The sequence below is a fragment of the Plectropomus leopardus genome, chromosome 15 (assembly GCF_008729295.1).
Source record: "Plectropomus leopardus isolate mb chromosome 15, YSFRI_Pleo_2.0, whole genome shotgun sequence".
Classification (NCBI taxonomy): domain Eukaryota; kingdom Metazoa; phylum Chordata; class Actinopteri; order Perciformes; family Serranidae; genus Plectropomus; species Plectropomus leopardus.
This window is the reverse complement of record NC_056477.1, coordinates 27,758,538-27,774,893: the sequence shown is the minus strand read 5'-3', so window position 1 is coordinate 27,774,893 and position 16,356 is coordinate 27,758,538. Positions and strand designations below refer to the sequence as shown.

Genomic DNA, 16,356 nt, shown 5'->3' with positions numbered 1-16,356 from the left:
CACTTAATTTTACCATCCTGCACTCATTCACTAAAATAATATCCGGGTTTACGTCTGCCATATGCCTGATTCCATGCGAGCGCAACATTAGTATCACTCAGCCTGATAAGGAGCTGTATGCTTTATGTGCCTCTTCCTCAAGTCTGAAAAACTAAGCCGGATGATGTCATTGTGATGTCATCAAGGTTATCTTAGTGGGATCCTGGGGACCATGAATTTATAACGGAAAGCCTGCATAACAATGGAGCTGTAAAGTATGAAAGGTGTTTACTGGGGAGCTCACAACACAAAAATTGCATTATGGGAAATGTAGTTTCTAGCATTTTTGGAGCTGGCATGGGTGTGGGGGGTGCAGTGAACATGTTTTACTCAATATTCACAACATGTGCATTCATCTGCACTAGCAAAAACATGAAAGTAGCAGATGGCATTTATTTTGGTGATATTAAAGGCCTTTCTGTCTTGAATTGGTGCAGAAAGGGTACAAAATAGTGCATACAAATTCACCAGATTGCAGGAAATTAAGTGTTTGACACTGAAAATGTCCACGAGGATGACCCTCAACACCTCATGTGTCCCCCTCGATGTCCGAATTAATCCTACACCCCTGCACACTCAGGCCTAAAGGTGAGGATATCTCAGCCTCTGCTGCAATGATTTTGATCATTCTTTTTATATCCTGCCTCTCATGACACTCCAAACTTTATTAAGGAGCAATTTTAAATTGCTGAAGTATCCCTTTAAATAAAGAGCCAGGACAAAAGCAGGCTAGATTTAGTTCAGCAATTCAATGCCGCAGCCTTAATACTATCTTATGTAAGAAAATATGGGTGTGTGTCTGAGTGTGTGTGTGTGCTGTGAGTATTACCAAACAGGATAAAGGATAAATCAACAGGCTCACCGGTCTGGACTTTCCAGGCACAGAAAAGCAACTTTCACGTGAAGCGATTCTATTTTGAGCGAAGCGAAGCGTTTCTTTCCGCTCCTTGTTTTATTACTACATCCAAAATTTATCAGCAGTGAATTCCAAGATTTTTTTTTTTTTGCTTCCGTCTGGATTGCAGACACGCTCTGCAAACACACACCCACACATTTACAGCGAGACAATAATCAGCAGTTCAGTTCAGTCAATATGCAGTTTATGGAGGGGTTTTTTTTTTGTGAGGGCCGGATAGAAAAGCACGATGCAGCCTGTCGGCCTCGGTGGCAGATTATTAGCTTTTCCAGTCATTCCAGCGGCCTGCCGTATGTATTATCCCGCCAGTGATGTTTTCTGCACACACCAACATGTTTACACGCAGTAAGCTCATTCAAAATGCCGACACAGTCAGACTCTCACTGCACTGGGAGAGTTCAAACGCCGCACTTGAGTCCACTAAATAAAATCTTATGTTGCGAAAAGAAAAGCGAGAGCAACAATAGATTAGTAATGGCAGCCAGTGTGTGAAATCTCTTTGTAGGCTCGCCGAGGATGTGCTACAGCATGAGACAGACACACACACACACACACCAAACGTACTGTAATTGATTCAGTATCAATTGGCTGTCCCGGATTTGCATTGACTGCTAATGTTGCAAAGAGACAGATGCATGAGCCAAAAGAGAGAATGAAAAAAAAGAAAAAAGAAAAAGAAGAGGAGGGAGAGAACAGACATGAGATAGAGAGAGATCTGACACCGAGCCAGACAATGAATGGGTGTTAAAAATGCACTAATGTGTATTGAGGTGGGCAGCATTAGCCAGTGATGATAAGCTAATTGCTAATCACTAGATCATAGACCAACAATACTCATGTTATGAGGCTTCAAGCCAGGATGACTCTTCAGTGGGCTGACCATAATGACGGACTGAAAAATGGATATTTTTGGATGAAAAATATCAGCGTGTCAGACGAATTTAACCTCGAGAAATTTCCGGCTTTATCACCGCACACATGTGTCAATAATATCTCTGGTTAATGAGCTAATATTGCTAGGCTAACGCAGCTTATCAGCCAATAGTGCTCAATAAAATCAGTGGTCAATAACATGAAGCCCCCCCCCATGCACTGGCCACGTATCAATTTCAGCTCATTAGCGCACATATTGGGACTGATTTTGCACAGAGGAGAGGATTAAATTCTTGATGCTAATTAGGAGAAATCAATTGGGCAAAAAAGAAAAAAAAGAAAAACTGGACAGCAGAAATTGTATTTGCTGCGGGGAAATAATCCACAAAAGAATTCATTCTAAATTTCAATTTTCTTTTTTTTTCAACCACAAAGGAGGAAAAAAAAGAGAGATGGCCATGCACACACAAACACACACACGCACACACACACACACACATACACATGCAAACCCCTCTCTTTTGAGACATTAGCGATGCTGTTTCTGAATGAGGGGCGCCTCAGGGATTATAATCAGAATTTTCATCTCAGTCAGGGATTAATAGAATAAATGGGCAAGAGAGAGAGAGAGAGCAGTAACCGTGTGTGTGTGTGTGTGTGTGTGTGTGTGTGTGTGTGTGTGTGTGTGTGTGTGTGTGTGTGTGTGAGCCTGTGTGTGGTGTGGGCGGGCGGGTATGCTGCCTTTTTTGCATCACTGATCGGCATTTTGCCTGTACAGTGCTCTCCCCGCTCACACACAGACAGGTAATGTCTCCTCTGCCGGGGCTGTTTGATATGTAAATAGCAGCGTTCCGGCACAAGTCCGACGCTTTGTGTTCCTCTGAGCCTCGCAGCAGCCAGAGGAGCTCTGTAGCACTCTGACCATGGACACTGATACACTTTTTTTTTTTTTAACAACAAGCAGACATACAGCCATCACATTATGCAGGGAAAACAAGCATATGCGGAGATAAAGGGGGCTCTGGTTTCCTGCAACATGAGATGAAAAATATTCCCTGGGTTTCTCAAAGAAGTCAGAATAAAATATGGTTCCTATTAGCGCAGCAAGTCCCCCCCAAAAGACAAGAAGATTAATTAAAAACGATGGCGTTTGGATCGTATTTTTACTGATTAAAATCCTTGCATGTTGAGTAGTATGGATGCCAAACTGAACCTCATGGAAAAAGTGTTAAATTTAAAATATTGATGTTAATTAAAAGTATCAAACTGGCATATGTTATATCTTTGAGGTAGAAAAAGAGGTGTGTCATTAATTTCTTGCAATTCTGGTGATTTTGATTTCTCACTGGCTGCAGCTAAGGCCTCACATACTGTAAGGAAAACCTCTGAGACACAGTGGAACACCAAGCCAGCATTTACAAATAAGAAACACACACGCATTCCTCCCTCGCCTCCTTTTTTTGTCATTAGGAATGCTTTTGGACGGCTGTAATCGCGGCTGAAATTCCAGCAGATTTTTTTGTGTGTTTTTTTTCTTGCCTTTCACATATTTACTTCACCGTGACAGTTTGGGGTCAATTAGGATGAAAGCTGGGGTCGGGGGAGGGAAATACTGGCTTTAATTATCGGCTATCAGAATGGATGTGTTGCGTAAATTCGGCATGCGAGGTGGTGTTTGTGCTGGTGTGCATCCAGTGGGTTGAGAGAAGGGTCCAAAAAAAAAAAGCATCGATTAAAGAGGAGAGATGTAAATAAAATGATGAATTCCTCGTGCGGATAAAAAGCTGAGTGTGTCTTTTCCAGAATTCTAAATCGTAAACATTTAATAATGCTCGCTCCCGTCTGCTGTTCGGCTTGACGTCAACATCAGACAAGATATATAACGCTGCTGTCCTGTTTTCTTCTCCTGTCTGAGTGTACAGCTGTTCCTACCAAGACGTTCCCACACACAACGCTATTGAAGCAACCAGACGCCTGTATTATGATGTAAATCACTCTAATAACCCAGTTTGGTTGGTGAGTGTCTGAGTGTGTGTGAGTGTGTGTGTGTGTGTGTGGGTGTGTATAGTCACTGCAGAGACACAAGCAGCGAAAAAAAAAAAATGTTGCACTAACTCGTTGCAGATGACATACAGCAGATAGATTTGTCTCAAAGGTCAAAGGTCAAATGCATCTTTGACAACAATTTCCCTCACTACCGCTTCCTGTGGGTGTAAAAATTTGTAAAAACCGAGATTGAGAAGCAGAACCGGCTTATTGAGCTTATTTCCTCAAACGCGCCAACTCCAAAATGGAAAACAAACTGCAGCATTTAGGATTCCTGAGCTGCGTTCAACGAGCAAAGTGATAAAGTGTGTATTTTGCTGGTGTGTTTCCGCTGCTCTATTTCATCTGCCCCCCCCCCCCCCCTCTCTTTCTCTCTCTCTCTCTCTGTAACGGCTAATTTAGTACAGGCAGCCCGCCACTAAAAACTACTGCTAATTAAAATGCACAAGGAAGGAAAAAAAATGGCACTGCAACAAATAATTAGTGGTGTTAAGACGCTTTAAATAAACGACTTTGCCTCTAAGAGCAAAAACTAAAACTGGCTTTTCCTTCCTTCTCTCTGCTCGCCTCTCATTTGATTCTTGGACCGGGAAAATGAGACGGCTAGGAAGGGAAAATGGGAGAGATGGAACTTGAGGAAAATCAAGCGTTTTACCTAGGAAGTCTGGCACAGAGGTAAACTGGAATGGGGTTAGGGTTACGAAAAAGAACTAAAGAGATGAAGAGCTGGGCTGCATTTGGTCGGGCAAGATGTGGCAGAGGAAGGAGAGAAACCACACAGAGAGCAGGACACATCTGCTCGGGCCACATGAGAGAACGACACACACACACATACGCGCACGCACGTTATGCAAGAACACACAGTCTGTGCACCCAATCCCAGAAAGAGGCTACAGTTACTCTCCAGACTGGGAATTGCACAAAAACACACAGCTTTCCCTGCATCCAGTTTAGCCACTGATCCTCTGTATGCACACACACACCAACACACACCGTGGTCTCACAAGTGCACTAACACACTGACCAGTGGAACCACAAAGTCAAGGTCACCCATGTCTCTTTGCCACCGGCCTGTGGGATTTGGTCACCATGGCTAAACTGGTTAAACTGGGAAAACACACACACTCACACACACACTGCATTTAATTCAGTGAACCAGTGAAAGGACAATTGGTCAGACTTGGGTTGATAATTAGATCTGCTACTCTCTCTCACACACACAAACACACATACACACAACCCTTTACATTAGACAGACTATTCAAACACACACATACACACACGGACTGAGATCCTAAATCAAACCACTGTCTTTTGTGCCAGCTGTAAAAAGAGAACAGAGGCGTATTCTCCCGGGTTTCCGCCCCACCTGTGACGGCCCCTCTGTTGTTGTTTGTCTGACAACAACCCACCCCACCCATCCACTTCCATCCCACCCCCTCAAACAAGCCTCGGCCAATCAGATTTCTCGCCTTAACAAGGATTGGCGTGTGTGTGTCCCCTAAAAAACCTCGAGCTCAGACTGCTGCAGCCCCCACAAGGTTTGGATGGAGATCACGGGGAAGGCTAAACTCTGCTGGCTTGTCGTACCACAACACTGTACACACAACACTGTAAAAAAAAAACTAAATCTGACGTAGCAGAAAAACACACACATCCAAAAATGGACACCCCATTCAGGGCAGAACACACACCCAAAACGAGAAAAATAGAATCTGGACACTGACAGCTGCCTCTGAGCCATAGTTCATTCATCCCGTGATGAGACACATTTCAGAAAATCTTTGGAGAGCTACTTATCGTCTATTTTTAAAATACTGTCAGATTTTGCCTCCTTATTCACACAAAGCCGATACATACACACACCTGCTACAAAAACGATCTGCCTCTGCTGCTTCTCTCTGAATCTGAGACCCGCTGCAGCTCAAATCCAGACAAAGGTGTGTGTGTGTGTGTGTGTGTGTGTGTTTCGGAAGCAGGTTACCTGGGAGGGGCTCCTGTTTGGGGCAAATCCCCCGGGGCAACAAGAACCTGTCGTCGTCATCGTCTGCCAGCGTGGCCTGGACGCCAACTTCCACGGGCCTTCGACTGCGCATGGAGCCAAACGCAGGCGACGGGGTGAGGGCCAGGCCGGGGGAGGGCGAGGGGGGCTTGTCCAGCCCTCGGCCCACGGCGAGGCAGGGCGGCCCGTGGCATCGCTTTCTCTTGTGCTCAATGAAGAGCAGGATGTCTGCCAGGGGGAAGGTGGCCTGGCACTGGCCGCAGGTCAGCAGGTCCTGCTCCAGAGACGGGTGAGCGTCGTGACCCAGCCGGGCCAGCCGGCTCACGGCAGAGCCCGGTTGGTGCCCGTTGAGGCTGCCGCTCTCCTCTGAGTGCTCCGAGCAGCGCTCCGACAGCTCCTCCGACGAGACGACGGCCGTGGAGAGGGGTTCGGCTGCTGGCGAGGCACAGGGGGAGGAAAAGGGAGAAGAAGAGGGAGGTGGGAGGAAAGAGGGAGAGTAAAAAAAAATAGAGGAAATTAGAAGGTGATGCTCACACTCAGCAAAAAAGACAACCACAAGTTTTATTTTACTGTCTGTCTCCTGTAATTTAAAGCTATTGGTACAACTGTTTGTGGGAATAGATGACAAGAGATTGGACAAAACCTTCGTCTGTGTGTCACAAAGAGGATCAGAGTTAAAGAGTCAGAGCCTGACATGTGGTGCACACAATAAGGGGCTGAGAAAATGTGCCTTGTAATGATAGAAATGCATGTAATGCCGGGAAAATGATTACACTGCAAGATGATCTGGATCACACATCATAAGAATAAATGGTGGGAGAGAAGATCCCGAAAGCTCAAATCAGATTCCTTAAAGATAACAATTTCATAGCCGATGACAGGGGAAGCTTCGACAATGATGCATAAACACAGCGTGCATCAAAAACCTAAATATGTGGATGACTTGCCTAACCTTGTTTGTACAGGTTGTGATCCTGTAATCAGCAGAAGGGGAAACTGTCACAAACATGTCCAACATGTGCCGGGGGAAAGGGAAGGGAAGGCAGGCGGCACAGAGAGAGTGTGTGTCTGGGAGAGAGGGGAAACTCTTCCCTCGGCCTCGATTACATGTGCCTGACTTATAGTTCTTAGACACCAGCCGCTTGTACAGCGGGAAATCACCCCAAAATGAGCCGTTCAACCCGATTCCTCAGCCCTCCGAGGCCGGATTAACTCCTGACTACTTTTTTTAAGGAGCCTTTTGTGAGGCTCAGACCGTCCTGCAGTGGAGGGAGAGGAGTGTGAACAGAGGCGGCCCCGGCGAATTAGAGAAGCGAAACGAGAGAACATAATTCACTGTCCCTCTTTTAAAGGAAATCTTCCAGTCCAAGGTGAAGAGTGTGACTCTGCGCTAGCCGCCTAATGCATGTTGACCTTCTTTACTCAGCCGCCAATTTCACATTTTAATGAACTTAAAACCACTGAGAATCAAAAAATAGATTTTAATTTTCACTGTCTGGGTGATTGGTACAGATTTTGTCTGATAAGAGGGATCCTGTGCATGCATGTGTAAAGGAGTGTGTGTGTGTGTGTGTGTGTGTGTGTGTGTGTGTGTGTGTGTAGGAATGCACGTGTGTGTGTGTGTGTGTGTGTGTGTGTGAGGAGAGAGAGAGAGAGAGAGAGAGAGAGAGAGAGAGAGAGAGAGTGTGATAGGGTCTGAATGTGGACTACATCCCCTCAAGGAAATATCATTTGAACGCCGCAATCCTGCGCGACATCTGTGCGCAAACTGGGACATGGAGATAACATGATATATTCCCGGTTTGCACCAACACCACCACCACTACCACCACTACCCCCCTCTCCACCCTATCAACACCCCCCTCTTCCTCCTCCACCTCCTCCTCCCCATCCTTCTCCTCTTTGATTTAACTTCAGGTCAACACAACGCCACGCAAGTTACACAACAGCTCCCAGAGGGGCATTAAATTCACAACAACAAAAAAAAAATCTAATGAAGGCTGAATAAGCCCCTCACCTCTTAAGTTGAACTCAAGAGTGGATATCCGGGGTTTGAAAAAACATTTTTGTTGGATTTAATGGTGCATGAGGAAGGAGACCTAAAAAACATTTTTTTAAAGCAAATTACAAGGCAGGTCTCTGTGCACAGAGTTCAATTTCAAAGAAATATAACGCATGCGAAAATGTCTTAATTGAATGTATTTTGGAACAGAATGAGGAGCAGAGAGGAGAATGTGTCTTTACACCATATTAATATACGAAAATGTGCATAACAATACAGTAACATTTCCTCAAAAAAAAAAAAAGAAAAAAGAAAGGTGTCAATGTACTCTCAGCTACAAATCTTTTTACTAGGCTGCACATTAAAAGCTCAATCTGTCTGATAAATCCATAAAAACTAGAAAACTTTACTGTCGCTCATCTTCTTTACATTTTGGCAAAAATATGGAAATTACAGCTACTGTAATTTGATCTAAATGAGAAAATCTAAAGCTGCAACACTGAAACACACTGTTGAGTCTTGTTTCATTTTACTGCTTCAATTCAGCCTGATCATGCTGTTACAAAGCATACAGCTGAAATGTAGTATGTAAGATAATCGAGCAGAAATACAGAACTGTAAAAATATAGTAAATAAAAAATAATGGTGCTAAAGACAAGAAATAATCAGGGATGAGTGTTTGTTTGAGAGGCCAGACTCTGTGTTGCATTTGTAACAAATGTGAATCTGTAACTGAAACGTGTGTGTGTGTGTGTGTGTGTGTGTGCTGTAAGATTTGAGAGGGGGGGTTAAAAGGCGAGGTCTGCAGGCACACTAGAGCTGCATATGCTGATTGCATGTATGTAAAAATGTGATGCACACACGAAAAAAGGAGATACATGGAGAGAAGGTGAGGTGATGAAGAGGAATTGCAGATTTGGAAATGGGAGGGGGGGGCACCCCCCACCACTACCTCCCTTCTGTACACCCCCTCCCTCCCCATGTCTTGTATACTCTCCCTTTATTCTAAAGAGATCGCCAAATAGTAGCCCGTGTAGATAGGGGTGGCGGTGAAACTGATCAGGTTCAAGTTCAGCGCTTGGATTTTCTGATCGCGCTCTGCCTCCTAGCGACGGCACATGGCTATGATGACTGCGCTGTCACCCAGCCGGGGCCACACACACACACACACACACACACACACACACACACACACATATACTCACATATACTCTCTCCAAACCAAACACAGGCGACAGCCAGTGAACATACCGAAACATAATCAAGCGCTGATGCGTAAAGATGCCCAAATATCTTCTTGTTTTATGTTTACGGGACACTTGGAGAGACGCTGAGACGCTGCGAGGTGGCGCACGGTGCGGCACATGGTGTGGTGATGATAAGCGCCACTTTGCCAATCGCTCCGCAGTTTCCAAACACACTTATATCTCCTTGTTTTTCGCATTTCACTTGTGCGTCTTTATAAAGTGGAAAAAATAAAGCTTTGGTGTTAAAGAAACGCCGTGCGTAAAAAGACGGAGACAGCCAAGTCAACTAAACATTGTTGGGATTTCTTGCTTTTTTTCTCACAAGCTGCAGCTGCATCACACCGACCAGCTGATATTTATATCTTACCTTAACTGTGTATGAAGCTTTAGAATCGTAATTTTTGTTGGTCCAAATAACAAAACCGACGGGATTAAAATCTGCTGTTGTCCTGTTGCTGTGTTTCTAACTCTGAGCTGCAGCAGCTCTGCTGTGTGTTTTACAGAGAAAGCTCTTCATCTAAACTAAACATCAATAAACAGCCTTTACATAAGAGGCATTAGGATTTTACAAGTGTGTAAAAATAAATCGATTTGTGTTGTCTGTGCTGCGGAGCTGCTGATGGAGGGCGGCAGTTGTAAACAGTCGGACACGAGATTTTTTTCCCCCCTCGATCCAAAAAATCCACCTCCAAGTTTTTTTCCCCTGAAAATAATCCAAAAATAGAACGAGAGAGAGCAGATGAGAAACCTGCCCGACAGAGCTATCACACAGCGATATTCCGGAGGGGTGATTTTCTCCACAGACCTCCGCGGAGAGGACGCACTCTGCTACCGGGGAGCTCTGCGCGTTTCCACTGACCGGAGCGACCATGGAGGGCACCGGAGCCACAGCGAGCGAGTGCATTAAACAGCCTGTGAATGCACGTTCTCAACCGTGTGGCAGAGAGGCAGTAACGGACTGCGTGCGGACACACAAAACTTTTTCTCTCTTTCGGGGCTTTTGGGGATCTCCGAGCGGCTTTTACGCACGGAGCTGTCGCACTTTTCTCTCCACGCTGATAAGTCCAGTTGACCGCGGGTCCGAGCGGTCCGTCCGGTGTCCACACAAGCTCCTGTTTTTTTTTTAAAGCCAACCCCGTCTTTGCTGAATGAAATGAAAGGGAGTCAGAAGTGATATTTTTTCTCTTTTCTTTTTTGTCAGCTCTACTTACGCGAAAAATCCCGTTTGCTCAAGTGCTGGGGTTTGCCTTGCTTGCGGCGAGACATGGTGGCTGGCGGCGGCGTTCAGCGCGGATCACATCGGGGAGAGCCGGGGTTAGAGAGGAGACTCCAGCGGGGCAAAAAAATGTCTTCATCCAACGCCTTTGACATCCACGAGAGAGGGGGGGGGGGGGGGAAAAAAAATAAAAATAAATTAGAAATAATACAAAGATGGCGCGGAGGCGAAGATGGATCGCGGGATCGCCGTCATGGCTTTTTTGAGAAAGGAGAGCAGAGAAAAAAGAGAGAGAGAGAGATGAGAGAGAGGTAGATGGAGAGAGAGAGAAGGGGAGAGAGATGGAAAAAATGGCAAAAGCCCCCCCTCCCCCCTCCCCTCCACCCCCCCACCACCACCCCTCCCCTCAACCCCCCCTCCACCCCCCCCCCCCCCCTTTGAGCTGTGCAAGTTCAAGTGCACGGACGTGACGTTCCCGGCGAACTTGAACGTCAGGCGATGGACGGACACCCGACATACAAAAACATGGGCAGGGCCGAGGCACCCGGGTGGGAGTGGGAGTGGGAGGAGGGACGGACGGGACGCGCAATAACAACACCAATGGACGGTCATTAGAGAGCGCGAGAGAGAGAGAGAGAGAGAGAGAGGGAGAGCGAGGGAGGGAGGGGGGGGCTGGACATGAGAAATAGACCCAGTGGAAGCCAATGGACACAGAGATCAGGGGGGCCGGACAAGAGGCTCTTGGAGGGAGGGAGGAGTGTGTGTGTGTGTGTGCGCGCGAGTGTGTGTGTGAGAGAGAGGCAGAGATGTCTAATGAAAGCAATATGCAGAGAGAGAGAGAGAGAGAGAGAGGTGGACGCAAAACAGGGCAAGGGAAGCCGCGGACAGGAGCTCACTGGAGGGGGGCGGATATGATGCTGCTGCGCACACTACAGAGCGGAGGAGTGTGTGTGCGCGTATGGACAAAGTCTGTCGCATGTACTGGTTTCGGCGCTGAGAAATTAAAAAAAAGCGCGCAATGCTCGGCCACAAGCTCACCTGGATGTATGCGCGTGCTTATACACACTATATATGTATGTTCCCTTAAAGCGCGTGCACGTAGAGGCTATGTTATGCAGATAGAGTGAGTGAGAGAAAGAGATGTTCAAATGACAAGGAGCAAACTATCCGGTTGCAGCGAACAGGACGAACAGGTTGAACAGAAAAGCAGACAGTGGCTATAACCTGGGTGCTTTACATGGACACAGAGGCTGCTCTGCGTGCACGTGATCGTCACAACTCTGACCCATAAAACAGATTCTTATTGTTATAATATGTACACCTGGATCTGCAATTTTGCGAAAAAATCTTAAAAGTCGCATAAAAACGTGCATATTTATTTTGATTTATCATGTCTTGTCATGAGTTAGACCATACCACACAATTGTGCATAATTATTTATATTTAGAACTTACACTTATAAGATAAAAGAGCTAGAAAACCATGGCAGAAAAACACTTGCACCAAACTCTATTGAAAAATCAATCAATTTACAAGCTAAATAAAAAGTTTACTGTTTTATATCAGAAAACTAGAGGACTTTATATGTGATCTTGAGGTCTGGTGCCATAAATAAAAATTCGGCTACTCCATTATGAATAACTTACTGTTTTTAGGTGTGTAGTGTGTCTGTATTTAATGGGGGGTGATTTTAAAAAAAGGGGCACTATAGGGTCCAAAGCCCCTTCTGCCTTTTTGTCTGTCTCTGTATCTGTCTGCGTGAAATCCACACTGCAGCCCCGTGCAGACCGTGGGAGTGCGCGCGGGCACATAAGCGCCCCGTGTAATAACTTTCAGATGTGCCTCAGGTTCGAGCTGCGTACGGTAACAGGGGAGGGTGTGCTGGTGGTGGAGGGGGGGTGTGTAGAGAGGAGGAGAAGGAGGAGGAAGAAGAAGAAGAAGAGGAGGGGGAAGAGATTGTAAATACTCTTGTAATAAAGGGGGTTTGGTAATATAAGACGCGGGGCTTTAAACGCGCAAAGGCGCCGCGCAGCCCGACGCGATCCGGGTTTTTTTTTTTTTTTTTTTTTTTTTCGGAGAACGCAGATATAAAGTGAGGAAAAGCAAAAATTGGGAAGAAGAGAGACGGGTGGTGCTGTGTGGACGAGGTGGAAGGGATGATACAGGAGGAGAAGACGGAGAGATTTCGCCCGGAAAGCCGGAGCAGCAGCGGCAGAAGCGGCGGAGGCATAGAGGAGAAGCCCGGCGCAGGAGGAGCTGCAGCGGCGACTCTAGTGGTGCCTCGGAGACCTGGAGCTACGCGCACTGACCGAAAGAGGACGCGCACTTAATACCGAGGGGGTGGGGGTGGTGGAGGGAGCCAAGACAGAGAGGAGGAGGAGGAGGAGGAGAAGGAGGAGGAGAGAGGTGATGGGAGAGAGACAGAGGAGAGAGAAAGGAGAGAGAGAGAAGCCGGAGGAGTGGAGGAGGAGGAGGAGGAGGTTCAACGTCAAGGGGGAAAAATGCATGACCAGTGAGTGAAATATTTTGCAGGTTGCAACTCGCTGCGTGGCTTATTAGACGGACGGTGTGTGTGTGTGTGTGTGTGTGTGGTGTGTGTGTGTGTGTGTGTGTGTGTGTGTGTGTGTGTGCACGGCGATTATCCCGCACAGGGCGATTATCTGATCGTGTGTCAGAGTGCAGGAAGGTTTAAACTTTACGAGGAGATTTTTCTTTTTTATTTAATGATAATGACATTATCGTCTTAATAAAATATATGCGCTCTGATGGCACAGGCGGGTTAGATCCATCACACATGAACTGGTACAGTTTTTTAGTCACATTCACTCGTGAAGCCAATACAAAATGATAAAAGATTATTTCTCCACATTTGTGGATTTGAACTCGGATCGGATTGCATCTGTAAACTTACTGCCCATATTTCTATTACTATATTCATATAATTTATTTTCTTTTAACAAGAATCCATGCGAGGTGTGATGTGTGGTGTGATACGATTACAGAGAGGGATACATGTTTTACAACTGAATTATTGCAATATTCCCCGGACACGTGTGGTTGTGTGCAGAATTGATTCCAAATGTGATATTTTGCAATATCAAAGGCGATCAAAAAAAAGCGCAGATGGTGAACGTTAACGGAAGTCTAGGTTAAATTATTCTGTTTTTTCTTCTGTGTTTGCCTCATTTGGACGCTTGAAAATTTGAGAAAGAAAAAAATATGTGTGCTTATTTCCAGATTTACAGTTTTCATCAGGGGGTGTCAGTCTAATCTCTCGGTTTTACCTTAATTTCACAAATCAGCTTGAAACAAAACACTGCTCTGTCAGTGATGGAGAGGCTACACTCCTTAAAAATCACCCTGTGTCCTGATAAGGATTAACACGCGTTTTAAAGATGTCAATACACATAAACGACAGAGTGAAAAGGGGAAAAAAAAACGTAAAGAACGAGGCGATCTTTTAAGGTGCGTAATTGGGATAAAAAAACGGGAGGATTTCAGCTTGCTTTCTCGAGACTCGGGTGTCCTGGGTGGCCTGTTGCTGTCTGGATGGCGACAGGCGGCCACCGCGCCCACTAAACCTGATCCAGTAACACTAGAAGCCTTTACAGGCTGTATGTGACACGGCGGAGTGTTCGGAGCTGCGCCCGGAGTTAAAAACATCCAGGAGGAAGCAGACTTCATATTATCGATATTTAATATCATTTATTATTATGACTTATCAGCTGTTATGTAAAATTTGGCTTAATTTCACTTGAGGCCGATGTAGCAAACACCCCTGCGTCATTTGGCACCAAAATTCCCAAACCTTTACGTCCCCAGAAACCTTTTACGCACAAAGTGGAACTGATGGCTTTCTAAACATGTTATTGTTGAAACGTGAGAGAGCAGGAGCCCCGCAGCTCATCTATCACGCAAAACTTGCTCTCCTGATTTTAATAGAGCCCATGCCATCCCAACCGGTACCCACACTAAAAGGGGCCCTCGTTTTTTACACCCCCAACACACACACACCATACACATCCGAGAGCCCTAACCTTGACCTCTCCCTACACCCCGCTCCATCTGTTGGCAACAAAGAGTGTTTTTCCTTTTTCTCTTCCTCTCTCCCTCCCTCCTCTTCTGACTTTATAACGCATACAAGCGCGCTCACTCACACACACACACACACACACACACACACACACACACACAATTCAATTCAAGACGGGACATTGATCAAAGCCCGCTCGGACTCGGGGAGCGCGCAGGGGGGGAATCTCTATATGTAAATGGAAGCGCGTCGCCGACTCCGTCATACATCAGTCAGGCTGCATGCTTAATACTGTGGAGGTGCAGCGGCACAGTGCGTGCATGGAGGAAGCCTGGATGTTTGTCCATTATGTGTGTGTGTGCATATCATCTTGTCCAAATTATTAATCAATGAAATTGAATTAATTGGATTAATCAGTTATATTTCATTCGAAGGGCCGCACTCAGGTGTGTGAGGATTAAAGTGATATAGTAGTGTATTTCCTGCGCCATATGTAGGCCACACTCTGCCGTCTTTAACTTTATTCCTCCTATTCAGCACTTTTTATTCGCTGTTAAAGAGGCTGCAACTTTCATCAGCCTATATATTCGGTACGTATATGCGCGCGCTGAGTGAATGGACAGCGGCGTACTTTGATGATGCTTCATAAAACAGTGAGGGGGGGGGGGGGGGGGTTTTAGGTTTTGTAAGGAGCGTGGAAAAGAGAGTAGAGACTACATGGCATCAGAGCGGCGGTGGTCACATGCGCGCCCTCCTCCTGCACGCACGAAGGCTCCGGGGAAATTGACTGACTGGGGGCGCATTTCAATATATGGAAATGACGGGGGGCTCCGGAGATAAATCAACTCCAATCCCTCCGCACCCCCCTACACCCCTATACGCCCCCCCCCCCCCCCCCCCTTCTTTACATCCGTGCTCCTCTTCATACCTTCATTTACACCGCCCCCCCCTCTCTCTCTGCCAGCTGCTTTTGTTGCTTTTTGTCATAATTTACCAAACCGTGCGTAAAGAAGCGCAGCGTAAACGGACACTACCAGCGTTATATACAAAGTCAGAATCAAAAGGCTGCATCAAATACAACAAATCCTGCCTGCGGTGGATGGGGCCTTACAGTTTTTAAATTAAAGGATCTGATCTCAAGTCTGTGATCAACGCGAGCTGAACATAACTAGCTCCATAATCATTTGGACATTTGCAAGCATCGCGCCTCGATACGTTACATTCATAAAAAATGCCGTTTTAAATTGTTTTAAGATGGCTTTTACACCGCCCAAAACTATCTAAACCAAAGTTAATATTTGATTTATGCACCTTATGAAATTACTCAAAAGGGGTCCAGCAGCGCGGCCACACCTCGATGCCACGAAATATAAGATTAATTTTCAGGACTTTATACGCACAATTGATCTGCACCTGTTTATTCTAATATTATTGCTACCTACACCAGTAGTTTGTTTTAACTACTTAAATCGCAAATAATTTTTTTTGACAAGTTACTCTGGCAGAATATGTCCAGATCTGTGACCAAAAAAAATGCCCGTTTTCAAGGTTTTTCCGTTTCCATGTGTTTTATTTCCAGTAGGAATTAGCTCCAAATCCCTGTTAAATCTAGTCCCTGGCTTTTTTGCGGAGGAATTTCAGGCTCTGCTAGTCCCCCCCCCCCCCCACACACACACACACACACACACGTCCTCATATACACACACACACACACACACACACACACACATACCCTTTACACCACCATCTCCACCCGCCCATCCCAAAAGCTTTACAATAAAGGGAGCGGGATGGATTTCACAACGTGCTATTATCACATCGGGGGATGTGTGCGCAACGCCGTTGCGTCGGGCCGGTGGTATTAGATGAAATCAGGGGGGATTCCACGGCTATACAACAAATTATCAGACCCCCACCCCCCCCCACCCCCAGTATAATGTGCGGCACTGATGTGACGGCTGAGTTTAGAGACTATTTCAGCA

General features: G+C 46.0%; 1 protein-coding gene across 2 annotated transcripts in view; it reads right to left on the bottom strand.

The window, feature by feature from the left end:
• Positions 1-10,679, bottom strand: part of LOC121954516 (B-cell lymphoma/leukemia 11A-like) — a 65,191-nt gene extending 54,512 nt beyond the window's left edge. The window contains exons 1-2 of one of the 2 annotated variants that reach the window (XM_042502062.1): positions 10,337-10,679; positions 5,859-6,311 (exon numbers count right to left, since the gene is read on the bottom strand). In XM_042502062.1, the coding sequence (XP_042357996.1) occupies positions 5,859-6,311; positions 10,337-10,391 (508 nt within the window). In that variant the 5' untranslated portion in view covers positions 10,392-10,679. The remainder of the gene's footprint in view (positions 1-5,858; positions 6,312-10,336) is intronic. The other variant, XM_042502063.1, reaches the window with a different exon arrangement.
• Between the last annotated feature and the right edge of the window lie 5,677 nt (positions 10,680-16,356).